The following is a 12,732-nucleotide window of genomic DNA, read 5'->3' as shown; positions in this document are numbered from 1 at the left end:
AAGAGAAATAAAGTTTGTGACAACATAGGCTTGGTCTTTGTCCCTTCCCCTTCCTGCCTGCTTCCAAACTTGTGTACTGGAGGCAGCAAAGCTGTAACCACAGCACAGAACTAAGCTGTCACCTGATTTTATTCCAGGCCATTCAAGCTGATCTGATGTGGCACAGCCCAAGGCAGCTGCTCTGTACCTGGCACACCAAAGCTTGTACCAGCTACAGAGCTCTGGAGCTGCTGAGAATGCACTCCAGTGCTGGAGCAAGCACCCATCAGCAACAAGCCCAGCTGGAGAGATCTCCTTGGTGACACTGAGGCATCAGACAATCTGCTTCCAAACTCACTGACGCCTCTATCACTTTATTTGGATTAGCTTCTACAAGAACTGGGAAACCCAGCTACTACAGCTTGCAAATTTAAAGCTACAGTTTTTCTGCATCTATCCAGCCTTGTGCTCTCTTCTGTCTCAGGTCCACCTCTGATCCAAGATGCTTACCTCAGCCTTTTCTGGTAATTTTGCATTTTCCATTTTATTAATAGCCCCCTGAAGGAAGGCACAAACACCCTGGCATCGTAGTAGCAAGTATTCCAGTTTCTACAAGAAGAAAAGACCAAGGCAGTGATTATTGTCTCGTGGCTGACAGGAAAGTCTTCTGAGCTTGCAGAAGCTTAAGAGTAAAAAAATCAGAGAGGATCAAACACATTAATCCAAGGGTTCAATCAGAACATTCAGTGGGACTGTATCAGCAAGAAGAGAGGCCCATAAGGAGCTTCAGATGCATCACACTAAACCAAGGCCTCTATGCAGACCTTAGAAACCTGCACACTCATGGTTTGGATGGGTCATGTTTTACAGAAAAAAAACTCCAGTCCACTTATGTCTCACATTCTTCTATTAGCATTTCTTGTAACTTTCCATGAAGATGAATCACACTGCATGAATTTCAGAGAAACAAAACATAAAACAAGTACTTGGAATTTTTCTACTTTAAATCATTTCATGCTAAAAGTAGTGTAAATTAAACATTAGGAAGCTGGAAAGCTTCCAAAATTAAGCACGTTAACCTATGGACAAATCTGAAATCCTTCCGCTCTTGAGGGTGGAGGGAAGCAGGGAGAAAAACAAACAAAAAAAGTCAAAACATTTCATAAGAGTTCATGAGGCTATTTTTTAGAAAAGTTAATGATATAAAGCCTGAATACTGTCAGATGCCACCCTCCAGCCACTTAAATCAAGAGAAGGGAGAAACAGTTATCCCAAAATAACCATGTTTAAAACAAAACAAAAAAGCAGCTGTTTGAATCTTTCCTGAATTGAACTCCCTCCCCTGGAGTGCTGGAACAGGGCCAGCAGTGACAGATTAGCAGGCAGGATGCAGGTGAGATCACTGAGACAGGAAATAAATGCTGTTTGCCACATAGCTGCAGAGCTAAAGGAGCTGAGCACACGGGTCACTATCACACACAGTATAAACAGGCATTCCATACAGAATGATTCCCATACAAACTCCCTTTGGTAATGCTTTACATGCTAAGGCAAGAAGTAGCCTGATATTACGGACCTTCCTTCAAGAATTACCCTTCTGCACACAGAGCATCTCAGCTCACAAGTATTCTCAACTCTGTACATTAAACTAATCCATAACTTCTTGAAAAGTTTCTCTCCTTCATCACTTCTAAATAAACTTCAACTTCTCAAAAGTCAATTCTGGGCACCAAGATTAGGCCTCTGTACCTCTGCTGCACCAGCACAGGTTCATAGAAGTACATTTAGATCAAAGTTTAAAAAAACGGGTTCTAAAGTAATTTGGAAAAAATACATTAACATTTGGTACATGTCAAGCCTATCTTCTGAAGCCTGCCACCAGCACCACAGTGGTGTTATCAGTGCCATCTTGATCTGCTTCAAGTGTTGCACTGTACCACACAGCACTCTGGGTAGTGAGGTCAGAGCCAAAAGACCATTGGATCCTCTGGAAGCTGAGGTGACAACTCTGTCAACCACCAGGGTCAGCAAACTCAATGTGAAGACAGCCAGCTTGTTTGTAGATTTACAGAGATGTAATCCTGTCTAGTCTTGGTGTGCCAAATAACTCAATAGAGCTTTTAAAGATTAAACAAGCACATGGTTGACAGCACTCAGGCTCCCTCCACAGCACAAGCGCACACAGAGCTGGGTATTAGTACCATGGATGCTGCCTCTGCAGGCTTCTGGCAGTCTACCCTACTGCTTGGAAGTAAAATATATTCTTAGAAGAAGAATTCTGAACTGATTATCCAGAACTTCCAAGTCTTACCAATGCAAGGACTGCAGATATTACCAAGGAGATAAGAGCTTGATCTGGTGAACTTGCTCCAAAACCAAAACGATTTAACTCATTACACTGAAGTTTTTCATTGTTAGTCCAATGGCAACATGATACTAACATCTTCTCCTGAGATCAGTTTCAGATGCCTGCCCTCCCATCTAACTCAAAAGCCACTGTGTATCACAACAAAACAGGATTCCATTTCAGATTTGACCGTATTTTGAAGGCAAGAAAGAATATAAAGAATTAATGCAGTTCAAGCAGATGAGTAAAAACCTAAAATTTTAGTTCTTGCAGTCACACAAGAGACCAGTGTGTACCCATCTTATGAAGACAGTATTATCAATTTTTTGATACCAGAGATTCATTTGCATTCACAGCTTTACAGGAACATTGTCTTTTAATGCTTGTAGGTTCAGCTGTTGACAGGTTCCTCTTGTTCCCATCTGTTACCATGCCATTGCTTCTCTCAGACACCAAAGCACACAAGACATCCTACTCACCCTGCGGAAGCTCAGCCAGTCCTGGTGGCAGTATGGGAAGGTCCCATCCAGTTCTAGAGGCAGCTGTGAGCTGTCTATGTGCTTATGGAGGGATTTCATGGAGGTGAGAACTTCAAACTGTACAGAAATAGAAAGGAAAAGAAAAAAGCACACTTGTATTGGGTGTGAGTACTGGAGGAGGAGGGGAAGGTTAACAAAAGGCAGAATCCATAGTTTCTTTATCTATCTTGCACAGAAGCACAGCATGCAGTGTGTAGCTGCAATATAACTACAATAGGAAGGGAAAAAAAAACAATTCAATCTTAGAGCAGCTTGTTGAACAGCTCAGTGGGTGAACCCTGAAGGAATGCAGGCCACAACATGCTGTTTCACCAGGCAGAACATCTGTGATGGAAGTCTGGCAGCATCCAGCCTTCTCCAGAGCCAGTACCTCCTGGTGTAAGCAGAGCAACTCCCTCGTATGTTCCCACAGTTGTGCTGTGATTTACATCTGTTTGGAGAATCTGGGAGGTTAAATCCAGCCCCCATCTTCCCCATCTCACTTCCTGGAAAAGAGCAACAGAGCAGCCTCTGCGCTGCCCTCATCTCTCCACTCATCTTGCTCCAAGAGTTTCTTGGATCTTGACACAGGTAACTTACCTTCTGCAAGTCTGCAGGACCTCAAAGCATTTCTACACTCACCAGAGCAACAAGTGCTCCTGCAGGTACATGGAAACCAGCCCAGACACACAAATTCAGGTGCAGACATTGAGCTCCCACACATGCACAGTGTCAAGTTTCTACCTCCTCACAAAATTGTGATGATGCTTCCAATTCCTCCTGCATGCCCATGTGTTTAAGTGCCTTTCCTCTGTTCCCTCCTACACCCTTTGTGTTTGTTCAATGTGTTTAATATCTTCTGTAGCTCTCCCTACATGTACATGCCTGCAGCCCCCATTCTGACTCCAAATGCTTCCACATGGGGGCAATAAGGAAATGGACTAATAGCATTTGTTATTCTTTAGCCTTTTGGGACACCACACCACACACACAGCAAACCCGATGCCTGTCACAACATCTTCATCCACAGGAGCCAAAAGGGAGCTCCTAATCTGAGGCCTAATCTGAGGCCTATAGAGTTTCAGCAGACACAGAATTTCAGTCCATTCTTGTAGCCTGCAACAGTCTTAGTGCAGCTGAGAGAGGACTATGATGAAGTCTGATCCTCTGTTCACTCATCACAGAGTGGCTGGGAGCCTACATTTCTCATACTGCTATAGAACACCAAGACAGTTTTACTTCTAGTGGGGGAGTTCAGTGATGCTGTGGTAACTTTCCCTTCTGTTGGTCTTTCCAGACATTTCAGCTACAAAGGGAATGTCACACAAATGCCCATCTCATCTCCCCCTTCTTGCAGAAGTCTCTCAGCCACTGGCAGCATCAGGCACAAGGAGAGGAAATAGAAGAGATGCAAAATCCAGGAAAGCAACAAGCACCTTCAAAGGTGGAGTTCAGGATTTAGCATGTCATCTCTTCCTGACCATGCATTCCCCCTCTTGTTAATGAGAGAACATGAAAAGCATCTCTAGCTAATTGTGCAGGGCTCCTCCATACAGTTATCCATGCTCCAAACAAACCCCCTGTGTTTTGAGTCCCCAGCAGACTGACGTAATTGTGGCGCAAATGTCACTGATGGACGTGGCAATAAACAGAGATGACAGAGATCTGTTCAGCTCACATAAACACTACAACCCAAAGAATACCACACCCATAGAGACCACGACCACAAAACACAGAAGACACCTACAGAAATTTCATGTGAGAATAAGCATACATCAATGACAGGGAATTTGCTGTCTGGAGAGTTAAATAAAGGGTATCAAGAGTGGCCCAGCAAAGCCCAGATAAATGGTTCCATTACCTGTCCTGCTGGTGGCTTCTCCATCCGAAAAGTCGTATCTTTTTCAACCAGAATTAATACACCATGAATACAGGGAGGATCCATTTCCTACAACAGAACAGAGCACAAATCCATTGCTGATCTGCCTTGGGTACCAAGGAGAATGTACCACACCAGGTTCACACACAAGTTCGAAATTCATCTTCAAAGGCATCTACAAAGCCTGGAAGGCAGTCACCAGAAATTAAAGAAGGCTGGTCTACAGAGTACCAAAGTGATGGTCTTTAAGGTAGTTTGCTTCAGATCATCTAGTCCTGCAATATTTAAGGAAGCAACGGAAAAGGTCAGGTGTTGGCTGTACTAAAGAAGCTCTGCCTTCTGCACAGGGAAGTGAGTCAAGGGAAAAAAAAAAAGAAAGAAAGAAAAAAAGAACTAAAAAGAAAAACAAAACAAAACAAAAAACCCAAAAACAAAACAACAAAAACCCATGCTCTGTGTCCAAGTTTTTTCCTGATAACTATCCTGGTCACTTCACCTAACCAAAAGGAAGTGGCTTTCCCCCCTCCACCCCCAACCCAGTGCCAAAAACATTGTCTTGTCTCTACTTACTGCCAATTTACAGTCAAGTACTTGCATCCTGTTTCTACTGTTAAACTGACAGAAATTCCAAATACAAGAGATGTTTGGCAGCTGTAGTTCAAACTCAGTGATCCAGGAGCAGCTCTCCAATTATAGAAGCATTCTACAGGGAAGTGACAAACAGGCAGAGAGCAACAGCAGGAAGAGAGAAACATGGCAGATCCAGACCATGGAGACAGGGCTCCCTACATATGTGATGCCTGGACCAGGAAAGCAAGGAGAAGAGCTATTTAAGCTGTTGTGCCACATGATTAAAGAAGAGCCATCCCATTTTGATGTCTCCTACACGGTCTTTGCCTCTGCAAAGATCTCAGTAATTGTCAAGCAATAAATCCTTTCCGGTGCTGCTCGAGCTGCAAGGAACCTGCCACACAGCAGGCCACAACAGCAAAGGAAAGTTGTTTAAATAAACAGCTCCAGCAGTGAGTAGGGTTAAAGATCTGCCAGGAGCACAAGAGCCAGAGTACAGAGAGAAGTGGACCAACAGAGACTGAATGACCTAACCTGACACTGGGCCCAGCTCAGCAATTAAGAAACAATGCCAACTCAAGGAGCCCAAATTCTACAAGAGAAAGCAGCAGCAGAGATTCCAAACAGAGGAAAAAGACCTTTCTCTCATCCATTCCTAAACCACGATCCTTTTAAACAGGAAGCAAAAAAACTCCCAACTGAAACACCTTCCAAAACCATGGGAGGTTTCTAAATCATCTAAAATTTCTCCAAAGTGAATTATTCACACTTTCACTGTTCTTTGAACACTGATCAAAAGGCCAAAAAAGATTTATTGCATAATTAGGCTCATTAGGTAAATACTGAAGAGAGGATGGGGAGATATTACAGCTGTATCACCAACTCTGAATTTATCTGCTATAAAGTACTGAAGGATGAAGACTGGACACAGCTTCAAGGCTGATGATGGTACTAAACAAACCTTTTCTTACACAATCCCTCTCCTATGCCAACAGTCACGAAATGTGCAGTCTGAGTGAGGGATAAAGGTAGTGATGGTGTAACAAGAGGTTACCACAATAGCCAAAACACTCATTTGTTTGTTACTCCTAAAAATAGAAACTGAAAAACCATTCACAAATAAAGCTGTCAAGGGAAAAGTTCAAGGTTTTCCAACTCAACAAGGAATTGTATTCCCAAAATAATCAAGTACTTTTCACCATATTTTTTAATTTAAACAGCTGCAGTGAAGTCAGTCTCATCCAGCACTGATGGAGCAATCCAAAGACTGTAACACTTTACCAGGAGCATCTCAGGAGAGAAGTAGAGCTGAGAACAGCAGGATGCCACTTCAGGAAGCTTTCCTGCAGCTTTAAGCAAAATTTCTTACTACCTTTGCTAATAAAACCAACTACATAAAAGCAAAGAAACAAGAGCTCCACACATCTAAGTGAACTCCTCACATCCAAAAACAGCTACAGTGGGGACAGCATAGAATAGAGGGGCATCAAGAAGAGCTCAGAAAGCACCAGGGTAAATACAGATCCTTTCATTATTTTTATTTTAAAAGAGAATTAGATACTTTCTTCAATGTTTCTCAGACAAGTTCCAGTTTTCTGGCTTCCTGCTCCAAATGGAAACCCATGGCCAGACTTAACAACACTGGCACAGTCTGAAGCACAGGCTGCCAGGAATGCTTGTGCAGATGGCAGAGTCAGTCCCCAGGCACCTCAGTCAGCCTCAAAGTGACCACTCTAATGGCATAGCACAAGGTCTCTGGTCCTTAACATGAGACCAAAATCCTCTGTACTTCTGCACTAAATGAAAATGCAAATACACCTCTTGAATGGAAAAGTTTGCACAGAACTTCTCTGCTTTCAAATGCTAAACTGACTCTTCTCAATCCACACACAAACAGCCGATTATAGGATTAAGCCTTTGCATTTGATATGGGAAATTCAAAAGAATCCAACTCTATTAAGACTCAGGCAGAGGGAAATCCCACAGATACCTGCTCACTGAAGGCAGGGCACACATTCCACTGTCCATGCCCTGCCTGCTCACTGAGCAAGAGATCAGCCCAGCACTTCTGAGCAGCAAAGTTCCTCTGAAGATTTGCCTCCCCCAACACCAGAGCTTACTGGTGACAACCTGTAACTAAACATTACAGCAGTTATCCCTGCAAAAATCCTTGCTCCAAAGCATCATTACACAGTTTCCCACAGGAACAAGCCCGATCTATTCCTGCAACATGCACACACTGTGCACTTCCCTTCACCTCTGCACAGAGCTGCCAGAGTTCCTCCTTCTTCTTCCTGAGATAGCTCTGCAGCTTTTTATTCTGCCCCACTCCCTCTGCTCTGGCTGCTGTCTGGGACACAAAGATTTCCCAGCCACCCAATATTTTCAAGAGGAAAATTATTTCAAATTTCCAAGAGGAAAAATATTCTTACAGAATGCAACTGCCCCTAGCCTCAAGACAGAGAACAAGCTCCCACCAGTTTACCAGGTGGTTCTGGACAGAGCAACTGACAGACTCACAGTGTTGTAGGGAAAACTAACCTGTGAGCACCCAAAGTTGTCTACTAGCACTTAATTCCAATCATGCATTCATTCTGGAAAGATGGAGAAGTTGAAGATTTCCTCAGGCTGACAGATCTTGACCCAGGAACCTTTGCTCCCCAGGAGTCTCTTTAGGTTTAACAGATCCCAGCAGGAAGGGACTCTGCATTAGGGCATCTGATCTGTGCTTCCCCACAGTGAAGCAGTGCTTCCCACCGCTGGGTCAAGAGGGAAACAGCCCTTCAGAATTGAACAAGCAGTGCTGGACCTCAACATTTAACAGATTCCAGCACATTATCATAGTAGGCTTCACAGAAACTATTAAGTAAAATCATGTGTAAGGAGAGTGCAGGACAGCACAGAAATGAGCTCTAGAGACAGTCTGCCAGAGATAAAACACACTGAGATGTGCAAGGGATTTCAGAAAGGACCCCAGGGAGGTGATCTGCTCTGTAACCTTAGAGACATAACACACAGTCAAGGTATTCCAACTCAAGAAGAAACTGTATTTCCAAAGAGATCAAGTATTTTTCAATGTATTTTTTAATTTAAACAGCTGAAGAGGTCAGTTTCATCCACTACTGACGGAGAAATCCAAAGACTGAAACAGTTTACATTACATTTAGGAGCATCTCAGAAGACAAGCAGAGCTGAGAACAGCAGGATGCTGTTCAGTGCAGTCACTTCCAGGCCAAACTTCCTGCTGCACTCTGGAACACTTAGATTACCTCACTATAGTTACACTCAGTTTTCTGTATTACTCTATCCTTGCTCCAGAGCAGAGTAGAACATTGCCACGGGATCACAGAGTAAATGCTGAGGGATCTCCAAAAGGCTCAGAGAAGCCAGGGATTATTCCTGTGCCATAACTAGGTGATGAGCTATTTGAACAGGTCTCCTTTACAGAATCTTCAGAAGAGTCAGTGTAAGGATCAAAAAACCATAAGCAGAGTAATCAGCCTCTGTCAGTCGCTGTTACCTGGAGCACACACTTAGGTCCAGCAATCTGTCTTGCAACACATTAAACTCTGTTAAAGAACTGTAGCACCACCCTGATAAGGAGGTGCTCAGAGCCAAACAGCCATCACAGCACAGCAAAAGGCTTCCCCCCTCCCTCGTTTCAGAGGGTGAATTTAAGGTTAAAATGGCATTATTACCATGCTTCTATGAGAATTGAAACAGCCAGAACACGTTACTAATTTCCAAATCAGGCCACTAAGACTCCCATGCAACTCACATGGACAGTGAAATGCTCAAAAGCTTTAGCAAGCCCACTGCTGTGTGGGCACAGCATAAAAGTGAACATATTTGCTTGTTACCTCTGCAGAACTGAGCAGGGCACCAGATTACTCCTTCATCACAGAGAATGAGTACGCTGATAGAGCTCACAGCTCCACCCAGCCCAGGAAGCAGGAGGACAGACCTCTGAGTCAGACTCAACTCTCAGATGTGGCACTGAAGCACATAAACCACAGACATCAGCTTCATTAAAACATTGCCCTGTTCCAGTTTGCAGAGTTTGAGTCCTAAGAGACCTAAGCTCTGATTTAAAAGGAACACCTGCTTAAACAAGATCAGTCATCACTACAACATCTCCCTGGCTTCCTAACAGCAGCAGATAGTTTCTGTCTGAGAAGGGGGGTAACAAAACCCACTGGCTTCCCAAGTGACTGATATGAAAGCCTTTGACCTGAAGCAATATAGAGTTACAGCACATTCGATTCTAATCATTCACCAACAGCCACATCAACAGCTGCACGTGCTTTTCCACCTGGCATGGCAAACAGCATCCTTCCCATGGCAGCAGGCAAAGGCTTCTCTTCCTCCCTTCTCTGTGGCAGACAAAAATCCCTGCACATTTCACACAGCCCCTCACTGCATGGGACAACACCTCCAAGCAGGATAATTCATGACAGCACTGAGACTTGGGTATGGGCTGTTCTCAGCACTGAGATGAAAGCAAATTTGGAGGGTGGGGAGGGGTGTTCTCCCCTAACTCAGACTTGCTTAGGTTTCTTGCTTTGTCTGCAGTCTGGCAAGTCCAGGTCATCCTCCTAAAGCAGGGCTGGGTGCATATCTCCACCTCCCAAAGCCAACTGCAAGCCAAGTGGCAGATGGAGACATAAGCAGCAGAGGGAGATGTAGCATCCAACCATGACAGCAGGCCAGCCAGTGTTCCTCTGCCCAAGCTCGAGGCTCACCTGCAATGTGCTGAACACCTTCAAGAGAGCAGGAAAGGGTGAACAGCGACGAGCATCCACAAGAACGGTGAGACCCAAAGCCTGACATTCTGGTCTGCAAGGACAAAGACAAAAAGGTCAACTTTGTCACCAATGAAAATTAACAAGACTATGGAAAGAGAACCTGTAGGCAGGGCAGGGTGAAAAAATAGTACATATTATGGTTTCATAATAACAGGAACTAACTGGCCACCTTCTCCTAAACAAAATATATACACTGAAACCACCAACTGATTGCTCAGTTTTTACCTTTGCCATATGATTCTATGACTTCCACCAAATTTCCCATTTCTCCTGTTCCTAGAATATGTGTCATTGATGGAAAAGGTGCTGATGCAAAACCAATTCTTCCTAATTGTGCTCAGGGACAAGCTTGATTTCAGCCTCACTGTTTCAGAAGAGCAGCCAGTCTGGAGCGGACCCAAAGCCTATCTCATCCAGAATCAGATTTGAAGGAAGGAGTGTAAGAAACGAAGCATGAGTTTCTCATGGGTTAAACCTGCTCCCCTTATTAATGGTTTAAAGGCCTCAAAAAAAAAAAAAATAAAAAAAACCACTATCAGAGTTAGCTTTACACCGTAGTGATGAGCTGGGAAGGAAGAGTCTGTCATACTGAAAGGAAGAGAAGCTCCAGCAAACTCCAGCCTGCAGACTCCAAACACAATTTTCAGCCAGACACCAAGGCAGACTCTCAACCCTTGCAGATCCTCCCTTCCTTTAGCTTGGAGGCCTGGCTCTAAAATATCATGTCTCAACACTGTCACAGAGCTGCTGCATGACTGCCCCATGATAGCTCCCAAATTGCATTTTGTCAACTGATGAAGGATAGCAAGAATGGCTTGGATTCATGGTACACATGAAAACATTCAGTACGTACCCAATTATATCACATCATGTGCACACAACATGCACAGGTGAAGTGATTGCTGAACACAAGCCTGTTCACCCTAACAGGAGATTCCCACCTGTGTAATTTCAGGACTGTCTGGACCAATTTCCTAGGCTAATAAAATCAACCTCCTTCCATTCCTGCCTCAATTACCACATCCCTGAAAGGCAAAGTGGACAGGGCAGCAGCTGTCTGCCCAAGAGCATCACAAACCTTGGGATGCTGTGCAAGTACAGAAGAAGGCGTACAAGCTCAGTGGTATTGCAGTGGGGGTTTAACCAGGCTGTGTTCCTTGTTGTTATTATGGCCACTGCACGTCCCGATTTGTCTCTCGTACCTGTAAAAAGAGGGTGGGGGGGGTGGAAATAACACAAAAAATTCAACAAAACCTGGTTCCAGGTCTGTATGTCTCATATTTTCCCACTAAGACTCCACTACCTTCCTATAAATCCTCCACAGAATTCAATATAGTGTATGTTGCAGATGGTAGGAGGCTATAAACACACTTCCAAAATACCCAAATACTGCCCCAGAATGAAGCAGATGAGCTCAGTTTGTCTTTCTCCCATGGTAGTGTTAAATCTGTGCTGCTGTCTTCCACCCAAACTGACATTCTTCATAAATATGACCAAAGTTGCCTAATGATAACCATGAGAAAAGCAAAAATCTCATAAATTCAAGCTACAGAATCTCACCTTCACATTGCTGTCAGATGAGAGAATGCAGACAGGTCTGCAGAACATGCACTGGGTACATGCTGCAGGAGCCCAGAACGTAACCAGTCAGCTCCTCAAAACAAAGCCCTGGAGCCTCCTCCTCAGAGGCTGCAGAGAGAACATTCCAGGAGCACACTCCTGCCTGCCTACAGCTCTGACAAGGGCAGAGGCAGTGCCAGGCTTTCATTACGTGCAGAGCTTGCTCAGTGCCCAGGGAATAGACCCAGCACAGTATGGGCAACCCAGCTGAGCTGAGATACACTGAAGAAGGAGAAATCCCTCTGCTGCAGTTAGCCAGGAAGGACAGGAAACCAGTTCTCTGCCAGCCATTTTCCAAAAGCCCAAAGTCACAGCTTATCACAAGAAGAGAAGGACCTAACAGTGCCAGTTCTGGAATTATGTCTAGCCTCCTCTCCAGATGCAAAAGCAGGGTAAAGAGCAGGTTGACACACCACTTTGGAAAGCCAGAACTGTCTCTGAGACTCAAAATCAGGCAGTACTTGCAGTGAGCCTGCTCAAGCAACTGGGAAGGTAAGTGATTTGGGGAACAAGAGGGACACCACCTCTTTTGTGTAAAGTAATTCACAAGAACAGGAGTCATCTCCTGTCATGCAAACTGTAGAAGAAGGATGGGGGGGGAGGTGGGGGGGCAGAAATCCCAAGTACAAAACAAAACCAGAGACTAAGAGAAATCTGTTTCTTTCTCTCCTTAACTCTGTTGCTACCACAGGAGATATTGTCCTGGACCACGTCTCTGCCCCATCCCAGGGACAAGCATGCGAGTTGACAAGTGAAACAGACACAGATGGACAGCCTCAAGCATGAAAAGCTGCCCCAGTGTGATCTCAATCTGTCACTAGGACATGACTCAGGTAAGGGCCGCAGACACAGACGGACACCATTCTGAAGCAGGGTTTTCTCCCTCCCAGGGACCAAAACTGTCACACAAGCTTTCTCCTGCTAACAAAAATCTTTCATCATCAGTGTGATTCAGGATACTCCTGAAATGCTGTAGCCTGGATGCTGCATAATCAAAGAGATGGAAAGAAATTA

General features: G+C 44.4%; 1 protein-coding gene across 19 annotated transcripts in view; it reads right to left on the bottom strand.

The window, feature by feature from the left end:
* Nucleotides 1-12,732, bottom strand: part of PLEKHG4 (pleckstrin homology and RhoGEF domain containing G4) — a 95,437-nt gene that overhangs the window by 43,541 nt on the left and 39,164 nt on the right. For all 19 annotated transcript variants that reach the window (XM_023934619.2, XM_023934620.2, XM_023934621.2 and 16 more), the window contains 5 exons: nt 11,177-11,300; nt 10,036-10,129; nt 4,706-4,792; nt 2,806-2,922; nt 490-588 (listed from right to left, as the gene is read on the bottom strand). In XM_023934619.2, coding sequence (XP_023790387.2) covers nt 490-588; nt 2,806-2,922; nt 4,706-4,792; nt 10,036-10,129; nt 11,177-11,300 — 521 coding nt within the window. The remainder of the gene's footprint in view (nt 1-489; nt 589-2,805; nt 2,923-4,705; nt 4,793-10,035; nt 10,130-11,176; nt 11,301-12,732) is intronic.

Source organism: Cyanistes caeruleus, chromosome 12 (assembly GCF_971803275.1).
Source record: "Cyanistes caeruleus chromosome 12, bCyaCae1.hap1.1, whole genome shotgun sequence".
NCBI lineage: Eukaryota > Metazoa > Chordata > Aves > Passeriformes > Paridae > Cyanistes > Cyanistes caeruleus.
Note: the sequence above shows the minus strand (reverse complement) of the source record. Positions and strands in the feature narration are given on the sequence as shown.